Genomic DNA, 12,668 nt, shown 5'->3' with positions numbered 1-12,668 from the left:
AGTGGAGAGGCTCTCTAATTTGTTTAGGACTACAATGACGCTGAGTCACATGAGGTATTCCCGAAGGGTGAGAGGTGTAGAGGAATGAGACCTTATTTGTATTGAACGTACACTTTAAAGAGGCAGTTAATTGACTCATTAGTCAAAGTCTCCTCTGGGGCAGCCTTTCTGTAACAGTAACTAGTAAGTCACAAGAAAATATGAGTATGTTGCAATTAGCACATGATATCTACAGTATGTATGAAAGAAGCCTGGTCTCTTTCTTAAGTAAAATAACACGGAGTGTGTACAGTAGCATGATAGTGCAGGTCTCACATTGTGTCCCTTCCTTTTTGTGTTTCTGTGTGAGGTGAAGGGAAGGTCCACTTAATATTTTGTAGCGTTTTTCACGTCTTAAGCTTCTGATTAATCAAAGAGCAGATCCTTAAAACGTAATGGATTCCAGCCTGGGGTCATGGAGTTAATCTGGTATAGCTCTTGTTAAATATTAAGGAGAGGAGACTGGCTTCTTTCCTGTCAGTTAGAAGTAATTGTAAAGGTTTAAATCAAAGATTTTCCCATTAAGATTAAGATTTATTGTAAGTATTATTCTTTACTATTAATTAGTTAAGTAGATTAATTTTTATCTTAATTAATTTCATTTGTGTTTCATGTGTTGAAAGAAAGTACATGGTTGTAAATTCTTTACTTTCATTGAAAATCTAAACTGTACTCTTATGTGAACAGAATTACAGTAGCTAACTAAATCTAGTAAATTAAACTACTTTTTAAAATAATCTTGTTTCCCAGATTGCCAGGCATTCCACATTGTGATCAGTGAGCACATTCTCTGAATGCATCAGCTTCCTAAAGAACAAGTCAATTAAAATGAGGGTTTATAGGTTTTGTTTTAAAAGGCAGACTATGAAGGAATGAAGGAGAGCTCACAAGCCAGAAACTGGGAACAGATGGATATGGGGGAAGAATGGACATACTTAAAAATGTTAAAGTCTTAAATTGAATTCATTCCTAAAACAATGAAGTTGTAGTCAAGGAAATACAGTGTGGCCTAAATTCTTTAATGGGTATAGTATGGAAAATGTAAAAAGGAAGAGTCTGCTCTAAAAGCTGCATAAATTATCCAAGGTTCAAAGATATAAAAATAAAAAAAGTCATTAGAACTGCCAAAAACATACAGAATAATATTGCAACTGAGAGAAAAAATAATACTTTTCCATTACACGTACTAAAGCATTAAAGTGGAAGTTAAAAGTTTGCAATATGATAGGTTCTTAGTAATAAGGATGATTATTAATGACATAAATAGGATAATAAAATATATACTAGATTTAAGTTAAAGTAAAATAACAATATTTAAACAACTACAGTCACTGTAATATCCTTATTAAAGTAGGAAAGTTCTTCAATTTTTTTAAAGTACACCATTTTCCAGGTTCTTGGGGTGTATGTGTTGACATTTTAAAAAAATCTAGTGCCATAACAGGAAAATCAGCTGTTCCAGGCCATTGCCCACATGCACATCCATAATGGCCAAAGTCTGCACAATCTGTGTTTCGAGACTAAAAGGAGAACCCTGTGCAGGTCAGTCTTGGTAGAAAAGTGGTGAAGGGAAACGATTCCAAAAGGGCTAGACAGAGTCGGTATCCAAGGAAAGCAAGGCAGAGTCGATGTCCAAAATAGTCACTAAGAGACTGTACAATACCAACTGCAGGGGTGTGGACTGAGACGGGTTTATATAGCAGGCCAGGCATGGAATGTTAATTGTTAATTAATGATGTCCCGGTGTGCCCGAAACAGTGCCCCCCCCCCTCCTACAGGCGGCTCCTGACGCCCTAGATGGTTTGTCTGGGAAGGTCTGATGGAATTCCTGGAGTACGGAGCAGTCGAGGATGTTGTTCTCCCTGATCCAGGACCCGTGTTCGGGACCATAGCCCTCCCAGTCAACGAGGTATTGCAGTGTGCCACGTCTCAATCTGGAGTCCAGGATTTTGTTAACTGTATAGGTGGGATGCCCATTAATGAGACATGGGGGAGGGGGAAGGTTCTGCTGGTGGGAAATGGGGGAATGGAGAAAGGGTTTGAGGTAGGACATGTGGAAGATGGGGTGAACTCTTAGGGTTTGAGGAAGGGCAAGGCGACAGGAGACGGGGGTGACCTGTGCAATGATGCGGAAGGGTCCATTTGCGGGCTTATTTCAATTAGTTCAATTCAGGCAAACTTATTCTATTAGTGTCCATTGACTGTATGTATTTGCAAACCCCTTCATCTGGATTAATCTACAGCACCTTACTGTAAGATTAAACACTGTATACAGTATCTATCCCTGAGGTCTGACTGTGGAGCAGCCTCAGACATCAAACATCGGGTAACTGTGTGCACATTAGCTATTGTACTACTGCCAGGGCCTACTGGCCGTGATGCAAAGGAATGTAAATCTCTACAGTAGGTAATGTACACCAGACACCTATAACATTCTTAATACAGTATATTGGATTCTACAATATTCATAATACTTTGTGAGAAGACAGACATGGATACAATAGATGGTGTTTCATTGTTGGTACCACTTAACTGTACTTTGTGATATTTTTTGTTCTTTCTGTATATTTGTCCACAAAATAACTAGAAAGATGGAGAATCCTCATTGCTCTTTATTTTATCTGACCTCTTGAAACAAATGAATTTGGAGAGTTTCAAAACTATAAACAGGATAAATACATTGCACACAGATGAGTACAGAACTGAAGTAGTACACATTTAAGACATCTAGATGCTTTATCCTTTATTTCATAAAGTGCCCCAGTCCACCTTAAAATCTGGTGGATATACATTGCATTCAGTTAAATCATTTATTTATATTTAATAAAAATTAAAAACAGATGTACAGGTAGACATTTTAAAATATTAGCAGTAATATTCACTGTAACTTCAAAGCACAATATTTAAAACCTTCTTGTTTAAAGTCAACACCAAAATGATACTTTTATGTCCTAAATGAAACAGACACAAAGGCCTTCTGCATATGACAAGACATTTTGAGCTTTAAAAAAGCCACCATTACTAGATATTACTCATCATTTTAGTAAGGAAGATACTGTAAATCCCAGAGTTGAATCAGAGGCTTGAAGATAGTAGAGAAGCCGAATCTCGTCTGAATTCTTCTATCTCTTAACTCATTAACCAAACAAGACTATTTTCCTGTTTCTAATATATTTTTTAATTTGCTCCATTATTTCCTCGGTCTTTAAAGTGTAAATAATTGGGTTAAGAAGAGGGGGAAGAGCACCAGACAGAGATGTGTTGAGAATTCTGGTGTCAGTATCAATGTTCACGTTCACCCAGGCTATAATGTTGGTGACTAATAGTGGCACATAAAATATAGCCACCAGAATTAAGTGGGAAGTGCAGGTTTTGAATGCTTTTCGTCGACCGTCGGTTTCCGCTATCTTTAGCAGTGCAATTACAATACATAAATAAGACAACAGTATTAACACGAGGGGGGAAAACAATAAGGCCATGACATAAAATGAAGCCAGGAACCAGTTGACTGAATAATCGCTGCAAGAAATTTTAAATACCGGTCCATGGTCACAATAGAAACTGTTAACAATTACAGATTTACAGTAAGACAAACGCGTTACGAAACACACCATTGTTAAAACAATAACAAAGGGTATAGCCCAAGAAATTAGAATAACTATGATCATTTTAGAATTTGAATTGATAGTTCTGCATCTCAGAGGAAAGCAAATAGCGATTAATCTGTCGTACGCCAAAACCACGAGCGCGTACGATTCCATTGCAGAAAAATATTCAACGAAGAACATTTGAGTTAAACAAGTATTATATTCGACGAGTCTGTTCCCGTAAATAAACATATCTAAAGACTTCGGGATGAGTGATGTGCTGTAACTCACATCTACCAAGGCCAAGCTAAAGACCCCGAAATACTTCGGGGTGTGGAGCGGCTGAGCAAACCAGATGATGGACATAATCAAGGCGTTGGCTAATAAAGTAGCGACATAAATCACCCCCAGGAATATAAAAAAGTAATTCGAGTTTTCCAAGGCGTAAAAACCACGGATGTAAAAGCCGTGAGGTCGGATAAAAGTGGTGTTAAGAACAGGTGATGCTGTTGTCATCTCGGAGGTCATAGTTCTAAACCTGTTAAAATTTTTAAAAAAATGATGCGCAAGAGTTGATCAAATTCAGCTTTCAAAAGCAACAAAACATTTGTTCATTATTTAAAATTAATGATATTCACTGACCTTTTACATAAAAATGTGGATGGTAATACTTTCATAATATCATGATTATAACAAAACGTGTTATTTGTATAACAAAACGTCATTTAATTAAAATTAATTATAATACTCTCTACCTTTTCTTAATGTTTTATGTATTCATATAATTATGTGGATGACAATACTTTCAAACTATCTTAGAAGTTGCTGAGAATCAATCAAATTACCGTAATCATTGAAAAGATACAGTACCACTCACCTTTCTCACTTAAACTATTTAAAATAATAACAAATTCACAATATCATGATTATAACAATTAACAAAAGTACCAAAATGTTCTCTATATCTACCATATTTTTAAATAATCAGCTACTTCTTAAAGTTACCATTTAAAGGATGCCTCTCACCTTTCAAACTCTGCCTCTTCAATTTTGCACTGTAGTGGAGAGGCTCTCTAATTTATTTAGGACCACCATGACGCTGAGTCACATGATGTATTCCAAGGGGTGAGAGGTGTCGAGGAATCGGACCTTATTTGTATTAAACATACACCTTAAAGTGCCAGTTAATTGCCTCATTAGTTAATGTGTCCTCTGTGGCAGCCTTAATCGCATGTTCTGTAACACCAGCGAATTGCAAGAAAATACGAGTATGTTGCAATTAGCATGTGATATCTCCTGTATGTGTGAAAAAGCTTGAGCTCTTTGTTAAGCAAGATGCTTGGATGTATAGCATGATATTGCAGTTATTACTGTCACTTCCTTATTGTGTTTGTGTGAGAGGTGGAGGGATGGTGTAGCTTCTGCTAGTATTAGCTGATATTTGGGTTTTAGAGACGAAAAGTGAACAATTTTTTTTGTGTGTGAACTGTATAACGTTGCATTCTGTGACTGCATTTCTCGAGAGGAAGAGATCCAGTTTTTATTTTAGCAATTACTGAGAGAAAATACTTAAAGAGTGGATTAAGGCCTGTTGTCATGGATTTCTGTTGTACTATTGTTCTAGTTTATATGATTGTATACATTTAAGAGAATAAAGCTTTTTTTATCCATTAGTGAAAATTGTAAAAGTTAAAATCAGAGGTGCACAGAGTGAACACTTCTCATTTAGATCAAGATTTATTATTACTATTATTTCCTATTATTTATCTAAGTACAGTAGAATAATTTGTTGCTTATTAATCATCATTTTAATGTATTCAAACATAATTCTTGGGGGATGTAAATGTACTTAATTTCTGATTTAATGGAATGTGCGCTGTTCTTAGAGTGGTAAACTAAATATAATCGTTTACTCTTCTTCGCGAATAAAGTTGTTTCCCATATTCCCAGGTATCCCACAAAGAAATTGATGAACACAGTCTGTATACATCCAATCCCTAAAGAACAAGTCAATTAAAATTATGGGCTTATAGATTTTTTAAAGCAGTCTATGAAGGAATGAAGGAGAGCAACAAACTGGGAACAGATGGATACAGTGGAAGGATGGACATACTTGAAATGTCAAAGTTGAGGTCTCAAAATGAATAAATCCCTAAAACAACAAAGTTCTAGTCAAGGAAATATAGCCTTAATGATTTAATGTAGGTAATAAGAAAAAGAAGTGCTGTACAAACTGCATAAAATGTCCAATATTCAAAGATAGAATATAGAAACCAGCACGTTTCAGTACATGTACTACAGTATTACAAATAATAAATGTGGGAATGAAGTTTACAGCATAATAGATCATTTATAAGACGAGATGACAAAAATATCATGCTAAAATAGAAACATTCTCTCATGTTATGGAACAAGCTCTGACAGCACTGGCTAACTTTAGCATAACTGACAGAGTTTCTACAGGTGCTAGGTTAAAACAAATCCGGTCTCATTCTATATCCGGTAGAGCAAGTCTGTTTAATTTCTAGCTGGAAAAAAAAATGGGTACTCACCATTACTTCTTCAGTGGCAGTGGTCATCGTTAATCCATAGAACCCATTGTTTCGATACAATAACTTTAGGCCTACTAGCTTATAATGGTTAAAAACGTAATATTTAAACGGTTTCTTTCACTGTCATATCCTTGTAAAGATAGTCAAGTTCCATAGGAGCTGATTCACCAGCCATCTCATCCATCCATATTCACTGACCACTTTATCCTCAGAGGGTCGCACTGGGCTAGAGCCCATCTTGGCAGGTAGGGGGTTCAACTACACACTGGAACAGGATGCCAGTCCATTGCAGGGCCCACATATACAGTACACATCCAAGGAGCAATTTAGAGATGCTGATTGTTCTGCATCTCAGAGGAAATCAGAGAACCCAGAAATAACAAGTGTTGTATGCAAACTCCGTACAAAATGTGCCCCAGGCTGGAATCAAACTTATCACCCAAAGGCTGTGACAGAAAAAGAGCAAAGTGTCATGCCACATCACCTTGCCATCTACCATGTACAATGGTTTTGATAAATTCACCATAATCTCTCAGAAATACTTTCATGTTTCCTGCATTGACTTCTGATTCAGGGCTGACACTTTGACACTCATACAGTATGTGTCTGTGTGTGTGGGAGGGTTATATGCACTATTACTATCAATGTGGGGGAAAAATGTATGAAAACAAAGATCTCATGCCAATCAGAGGTGTTGAGCTCTCCACAAAAGTTTTTTTTTATCAAACAACATCTTTTTGCTAAAAATAGTTATTGTGATACAGTATGTTCACACCAAGTAGGGTCGGTCCATACAGAGATCTGCATACAAAGCATTGCATTTTATTTACAACTTGTGTTTTTAAAGTGACACTTAAAACTGATGAAGAAAGATGTTTAAGAGATACTGTATAAATGTGGAGGGAAAGAAAAATACAAAAAAACGTCCAGTAAAAAAATGTAAAAATGTTTTAATTATTCTTAGTACAGTACATACAGTCATACAATACAAATATTACAGCAGAGAACCTTTATTTGAATAAGAATCAAACATATTCTTGGAATATATGAGGAAGACCCTTTAATACACAATGAGAAGGAGAGCTGCCAAAATTACTTAAAATAAAAAGCTATTTTGGCATCCACTTCAACAGTTGGGCACTTTACCAAGTACGCAAATGTCATTACGGCCACTGGATTTATAGTCCTTTTAAGCCTTTACCTTTTAAGATTTGAATTTTTCCCTGTACATTCAGCTTCATAATGTTGTCTATTAACTTTGTTAAAAGGATCGACCTTACCAAGAACAACTGTACTCCCTGGCCATGAGGAAATCATACCCTAAGAAATCATTTTTATATTATTGTACAGGGTCAGGAGGGAGAATAGCCAAGCGAGATCTAGACAAGAACTCCCCTTTCAGGAATAAGAGAATGAGACGTTTAAACAAGTTATCAAACATAAAAGCAGTTTAAAATTGACAGCAATCATATGAAAGGCTCCACACATGAATAACAAACTTAAAAACGTATTTTGTTATTTTGCAAAGTAAAAATACAATACAAAATAAAAGCAAAATCCATATAAGGGACAGGGAAGGGCAATTGACCACTATACTCACTTAGGGACTGTCAACAGTTCATGGGCTTTTCAATAAACAGAAAGCAACATGTAATAGCACTTTTGGAAGACAATGAATAAAATTGTGAGGGAAGGCACATATCCCCCATTGAATTAAAAACATGACAGCTACCAAAAATTCTCTTCCAAATTCCAAATTACCACAGGGTAATCTTCAAGCACCACAAACAGATAAAACTTCCAAACTCTTGTTCCAGGCAAGGGTAGAATTACTCCAGAAATATCCATTCAAAGTTCTAACTGAATGTGAACTGTACTGTGCCTTCAAAGAAGCCATTTTGACAAACCGATTAACAAACACCATGTTTAGCCTGTAGATTCAGCGATTTGTAAGATACAAAAGAAATATGCCACCAGCTGGCAAATACATGGGGAAGGGGGTGGGAGAGGTGTCTTTCTGTGATGTTGTCATCCCGCTCCTTAGATATACAGTAGCTAATACAATTGTAACTTGGAACTGTTTAAATAGAAATATGTATGCTATCATGCACACATTAATGCCTGTCACCAGACTAATTGTTTAATATTAATATTGAATAGAAACATGCACTATAACATTAATACTTTCAAAAACTTTACTGGGGACACTTCTTAAATTCTTCAAGTGGTAAAATACCAACTCCATTGAGTGCGATTCGATGGTAGTGTACTGTACTGTACATCTCCTGGTCAAGCAAGAATATAAGAGTATACAACTCCTGCTTAGATCTGATGAAACACAGCCAAAACCACTCAAATACCTTTTCCAATCATAGTTAAGAGTACAAACCTCTACACTATTAAAAAGAAAAGAAACACAGAAAGGATTAGGCACTGTCAGTCTCTTAATTCCTCATATGCAACATCTAACTCCCATTCACAGCTGCAGTACCCTTGCTAAAGACAGCACTGATATAGGTTTTAGAAGCATTTTTATTAATCAGTTATGTTTAACATGATACATTACATTTCACAATCCTTATTTTTAACCTCACACAAAAGTCCAACCACAAATCCCACTCAATAAATACAACCATCCCTGCATTAAACTTTTCAAGCTTAAGATTTAAACCACAAGGACCCAGTCATCCCTATTAGATACATAATATGAACATTCAAGTTGGTTATTTTATACCATTTCAAGTTCAGTGCACTTGACTGGGTTCCTGAGATATAATAACAAATAGTACACATCTGTTAGAATTAATAGACTTTTGTCAAATAAATAAATCTTTGTGATGTAAATAAGGTATACTTAAGCAGTTGCTTCTGTTTTTGATTTTTGAGAATTGTTCATGTGATGATGGATTGTAACAGCTTTTGGAACTGCAAGCAAGGTTCCTTGAGAATGGAGCTTTCCCAAGACGGTGACCTGGGTCTTTCTAATTGTGAGTACTCTGAGGATGAATACTGTTGTGCATGAGTACCATCTTTTGAGAGGGCTGAGGGAAATTCACTGGGACACTGATGAAGGGATGAGCCTAAAGTTAAGAAAGGGTTGAATTTAAGTGAGTGGTTGGTGGAAAAACAGATCTTTGCTGTTGTTAGTCACACAGTAGGACCTGTCAAGGTGGAACTGTGTACAGTTTTTGTGCATGCATTGTGTTAGTCGCTCATTAGAACCAGGTGGAACCATAGGTTAATGGAACCATGCATTACACAGGGCTGGGTACTGGTGGAGCTGTGTGTGGTCAAAAACATGCAGTAGGACCAGGAGTTGGTGGAACTGTGCACCATACAGCAGGTTTAGATATTGGCAGAGCTGTGTGCAGTGAAAGTCGTACAGCATGACAGTGTGTTGGTGGAACTGTGTGCCAAACAGCAGGGATGGATATCGGCAGAGCTGTGTGTGGTTAAGTCATGCAGTAGGATTGGTTGTCAGTGAAGCCAGGTGTAGTAGAGTTGATTAGGATTCCTGAAAGTAATAGTGAAAAGCAAAAGGGATGGTGGAATGGAGAATAGAAGGATAAAACTGAAAGAGTGGTTATGATGTTACAAATGGTACCAGACTCTGCGGAGAGATGGTGAGCAAGAAAGAAAAGAAAAAGGATAGATTAAATTCCAAGCTAATACAGGCAGAGAAGGCACTGGAAAGGAAAGAAAAGAAAATGATTTAGCTACAGGGGCATGCATGCAGCAGAATAGGGCAGACTATAAATATCAGGCATATGTGGGTGAGCGGTATGCAGGGTGTTCTCCTTCTTAAAACCCTAGGTTTGATGGGTGCAATATTCTCCAATGGCTCTGGTGGAAATCTGAGAATAGCTAGTCCCCGCAGGTGTTTACACATATATACCAGCCCTTCACCCCTGGGGAGATGCATGCTTTAGTTACATAACTGTACTCCCTAAAACCTAACCACAGCAGTTAAATTTTTGTGGAAACTTTAGAGGGGTCCCAGGTTGTGCATAATTTCCACCCCAATGATATTCATGTGCTGGTAAAAGCAAAGTGCCCATGAAATCTCTGGAGTATGTCAACCTCTGAACAATAAGACAGCATTTTGTATTGGCAAAACAACCCCAGGCTTGGAATGCAGCTATTGCAGGGCTTATAAGTGAAATTGGGGTTTGGCAGTGGGCCTAGGGAAAGCGACATGGAGTATGGTGAATGGAGATTCACTGCAATCAGAGCTTCCCGATCCAAACCGAGACAACCCGATTTTCCTAAAAATGCTTAAGGACGGATTTGGTCCACAAAACAAGAGTGTCCTGAGTTTGGGATTAGCTGTAGGGAACACGTACCAGGAGGGTATACAATGGGCCTCTGAGGTACATACAGAGAAAGTGGAATATACTGTAAAGGAGCAAGAGAAAGGTGGCAGCTGTAAGCTGTGGAGGGAATAACATTGTGTGGTTTGGGTGTGGATAACCAGGTCACATTAAACCTAACTGCGCAGGGAAGGGGAAGGACAGGAAGACATGCACTAACTGTAACAAGGTCAGACACTCAAAAGAGCAGTGTTGGAGGAGGCCAAGAGGGGCATAACCCCACCAAGCAGGACACGGCAGGTTGCCATGTGTGCTCTAGGGACAAAGCCTGAACTCATAGTTATGCAGCCACTAGCCAGTGCAAAAACCAATGATACTCTCAAGTGGTTCACTATAACTTATCCCCAAGATTCAAATATGTCCAGTTACCCTGGTGCAAGGCACATACGTTTACTGAGAATCTATTATCACCCATCATTTAGCTTTGAGTAAATATAATCATGTTGTCAAATACGATAATGTAATGTTACTAAACAGTGTTTTGTGTTGCAGAGAAACATATAACTTCACAATATGTTCGTGCTCTGCTCTGACACCTGTACAGTCCGGTTTGATCTGGATTGTCTCCATTGACCCCTCAGAATCTGTGCTGTGCAAGTTTCCGCCACACAGTGAGGTATAGCGCTTGAGTTGCCTACCTGCCAATACGGGCCTCCCACCTGCCCCCTCAACCAAACCAGATGTTTAGAGGTCCTTCACTTCCTGAACTTTGGGACTATCCATGTTCCTGGAGATGCACTCACCCAAGGGTGGGTTGCCAGTCCGTGGTGGACCGGAGCCTGGACTAAACATCAATCTAGGCAGGAATTTTTTACGACAGGACTACAGGCTGTTAAGGACAAATCGCAGAAGGAAGAGACACAAGCTAGATGACAAGCAACTATTGTTAAAATGGATAAAGTGAAAGCCAGAGTGTAGCAGAAGACAGGAGGAGCAGACAGTACTATCTGGAACATGAACCAAATGATTTGGTGGAGGTGGATAGAACTAGCCGGGGTCTCTTTGGCACTATTGTCATTGTATGCACACACATCCAGCATTACACAGCCCATTAGGGTAACCTGCCTCCGCTAATGGGAGAGGGTCAACCAGAGGGACTGAAAGGTAACCTAACCTTGAAAAGAAGCTACCATACTAACCAACATGGGAAAGACATACTAACAAGGAACACAGGAAAAGGAAAAACAAAGAGAATGTAATTGGGAGGTAGAGGACAGAAAGTGCTTAACTGTGTTTCTGAGAAATGACAAATAGTAAAAACAAGAATGAATAGCCTTTTCTAAAATCAGCAAGCTTTGTGACACAAATAAGGTATACTGAAACAGCTCTCTGCTTTTGTGTTTTTAGATATATTCATGTGAAGGTGGGCAATCTACCTTTCTGCAGACCAAAATAAAGATGATTCTATTATTTCAAGTTCAATACCTTTTTTATACAGCACATCCAATGATTACACAATAGATTACAGATATTTACTAGACAGAAAAATCAGAAATGGTTTCTCTACAATTCTGAGTACTTGAAACCATACAGTAAATGATACAATCCCACATTTTCAAACAAAGAAACTTTAATATTTATAAATAATATGCAGTACAGTTTTAAATATGACATCTGCAAAGCTTCAGAACTGCTGTTTTCTTAAACAACTGCATAGATTGTATCTTGTAAAGGAAGTGAAATAAAGCAGATATTTAATAACATTGTTTATTATACTCATATATTTAATTCACAGATTGCCCGAGTCTACATTGAAATCAGGTTGATATTTGATTTAATCTAGTTGATTAACTCAATAATAATTTATTCAAGTAGAATAATTAAGTTAAATCATTTCGTTTAGCGTTACACAAGAAACAAACGTGATAATTAAAACAAACAAGGTATTTAAATAAACAATCATACAAATGAAAACAATGAAAAAATTATTAGAATCTCTCTTTTACGTTAACAGTTAATGCGTTACATTTCTAACTGGAACACATGCACCCAAAATGCGTACTACAGTACATTTGACAGCTCCGTTCAATTAAAATTTGTATTATTTGTAGATATTTTAGAGGACAATTTAGTGGCTTTGTTTTAACAGGATACACAGTTCTTCATCTGTTATGTACATA

General features: G+C 37.4%; 1 protein-coding gene across 1 annotated transcript; it reads right to left on the bottom strand.

The window, feature by feature from the left end:
• Window positions 1–3,176: 3,176 nt before the first annotated feature.
• Window positions 3,177–4,154, bottom strand: LOC148830552 (olfactory receptor 51F2-like). Its single transcript, XM_088919901.1, has one exon. It carries the CDS (start codon window positions 4,152–4,154, stop codon window positions 3,177–3,179), a length of 978 nt encoding a protein of 325 aa, XP_088776027.1.
• Window positions 4,155–12,668: the final 8,514 nt, after the last annotated feature.

This window comes from Atractosteus spatula, chromosome 7, assembly GCF_055471065.1.
Source record: "Atractosteus spatula isolate fAtrSpa1 chromosome 7, fAtrSpa1.hap1, whole genome shotgun sequence".
NCBI classification, from domain to species: Eukaryota; Metazoa; Chordata; class Actinopteri; order Semionotiformes; family Lepisosteidae; genus Atractosteus; species Atractosteus spatula.
The sequence above is the reverse complement of the archived record's forward strand: the minus strand, read 5'-3'. Positions and strand labels throughout refer to the sequence as shown.

Coding starts and splice junctions, on each gene's coding strand:
- LOC148830552 (XM_088919901.1), bottom strand. CDS start 4,154: ATGACCTCCGAGATGACAACAGCATCACCTGTTCTTAACACCACTTTT.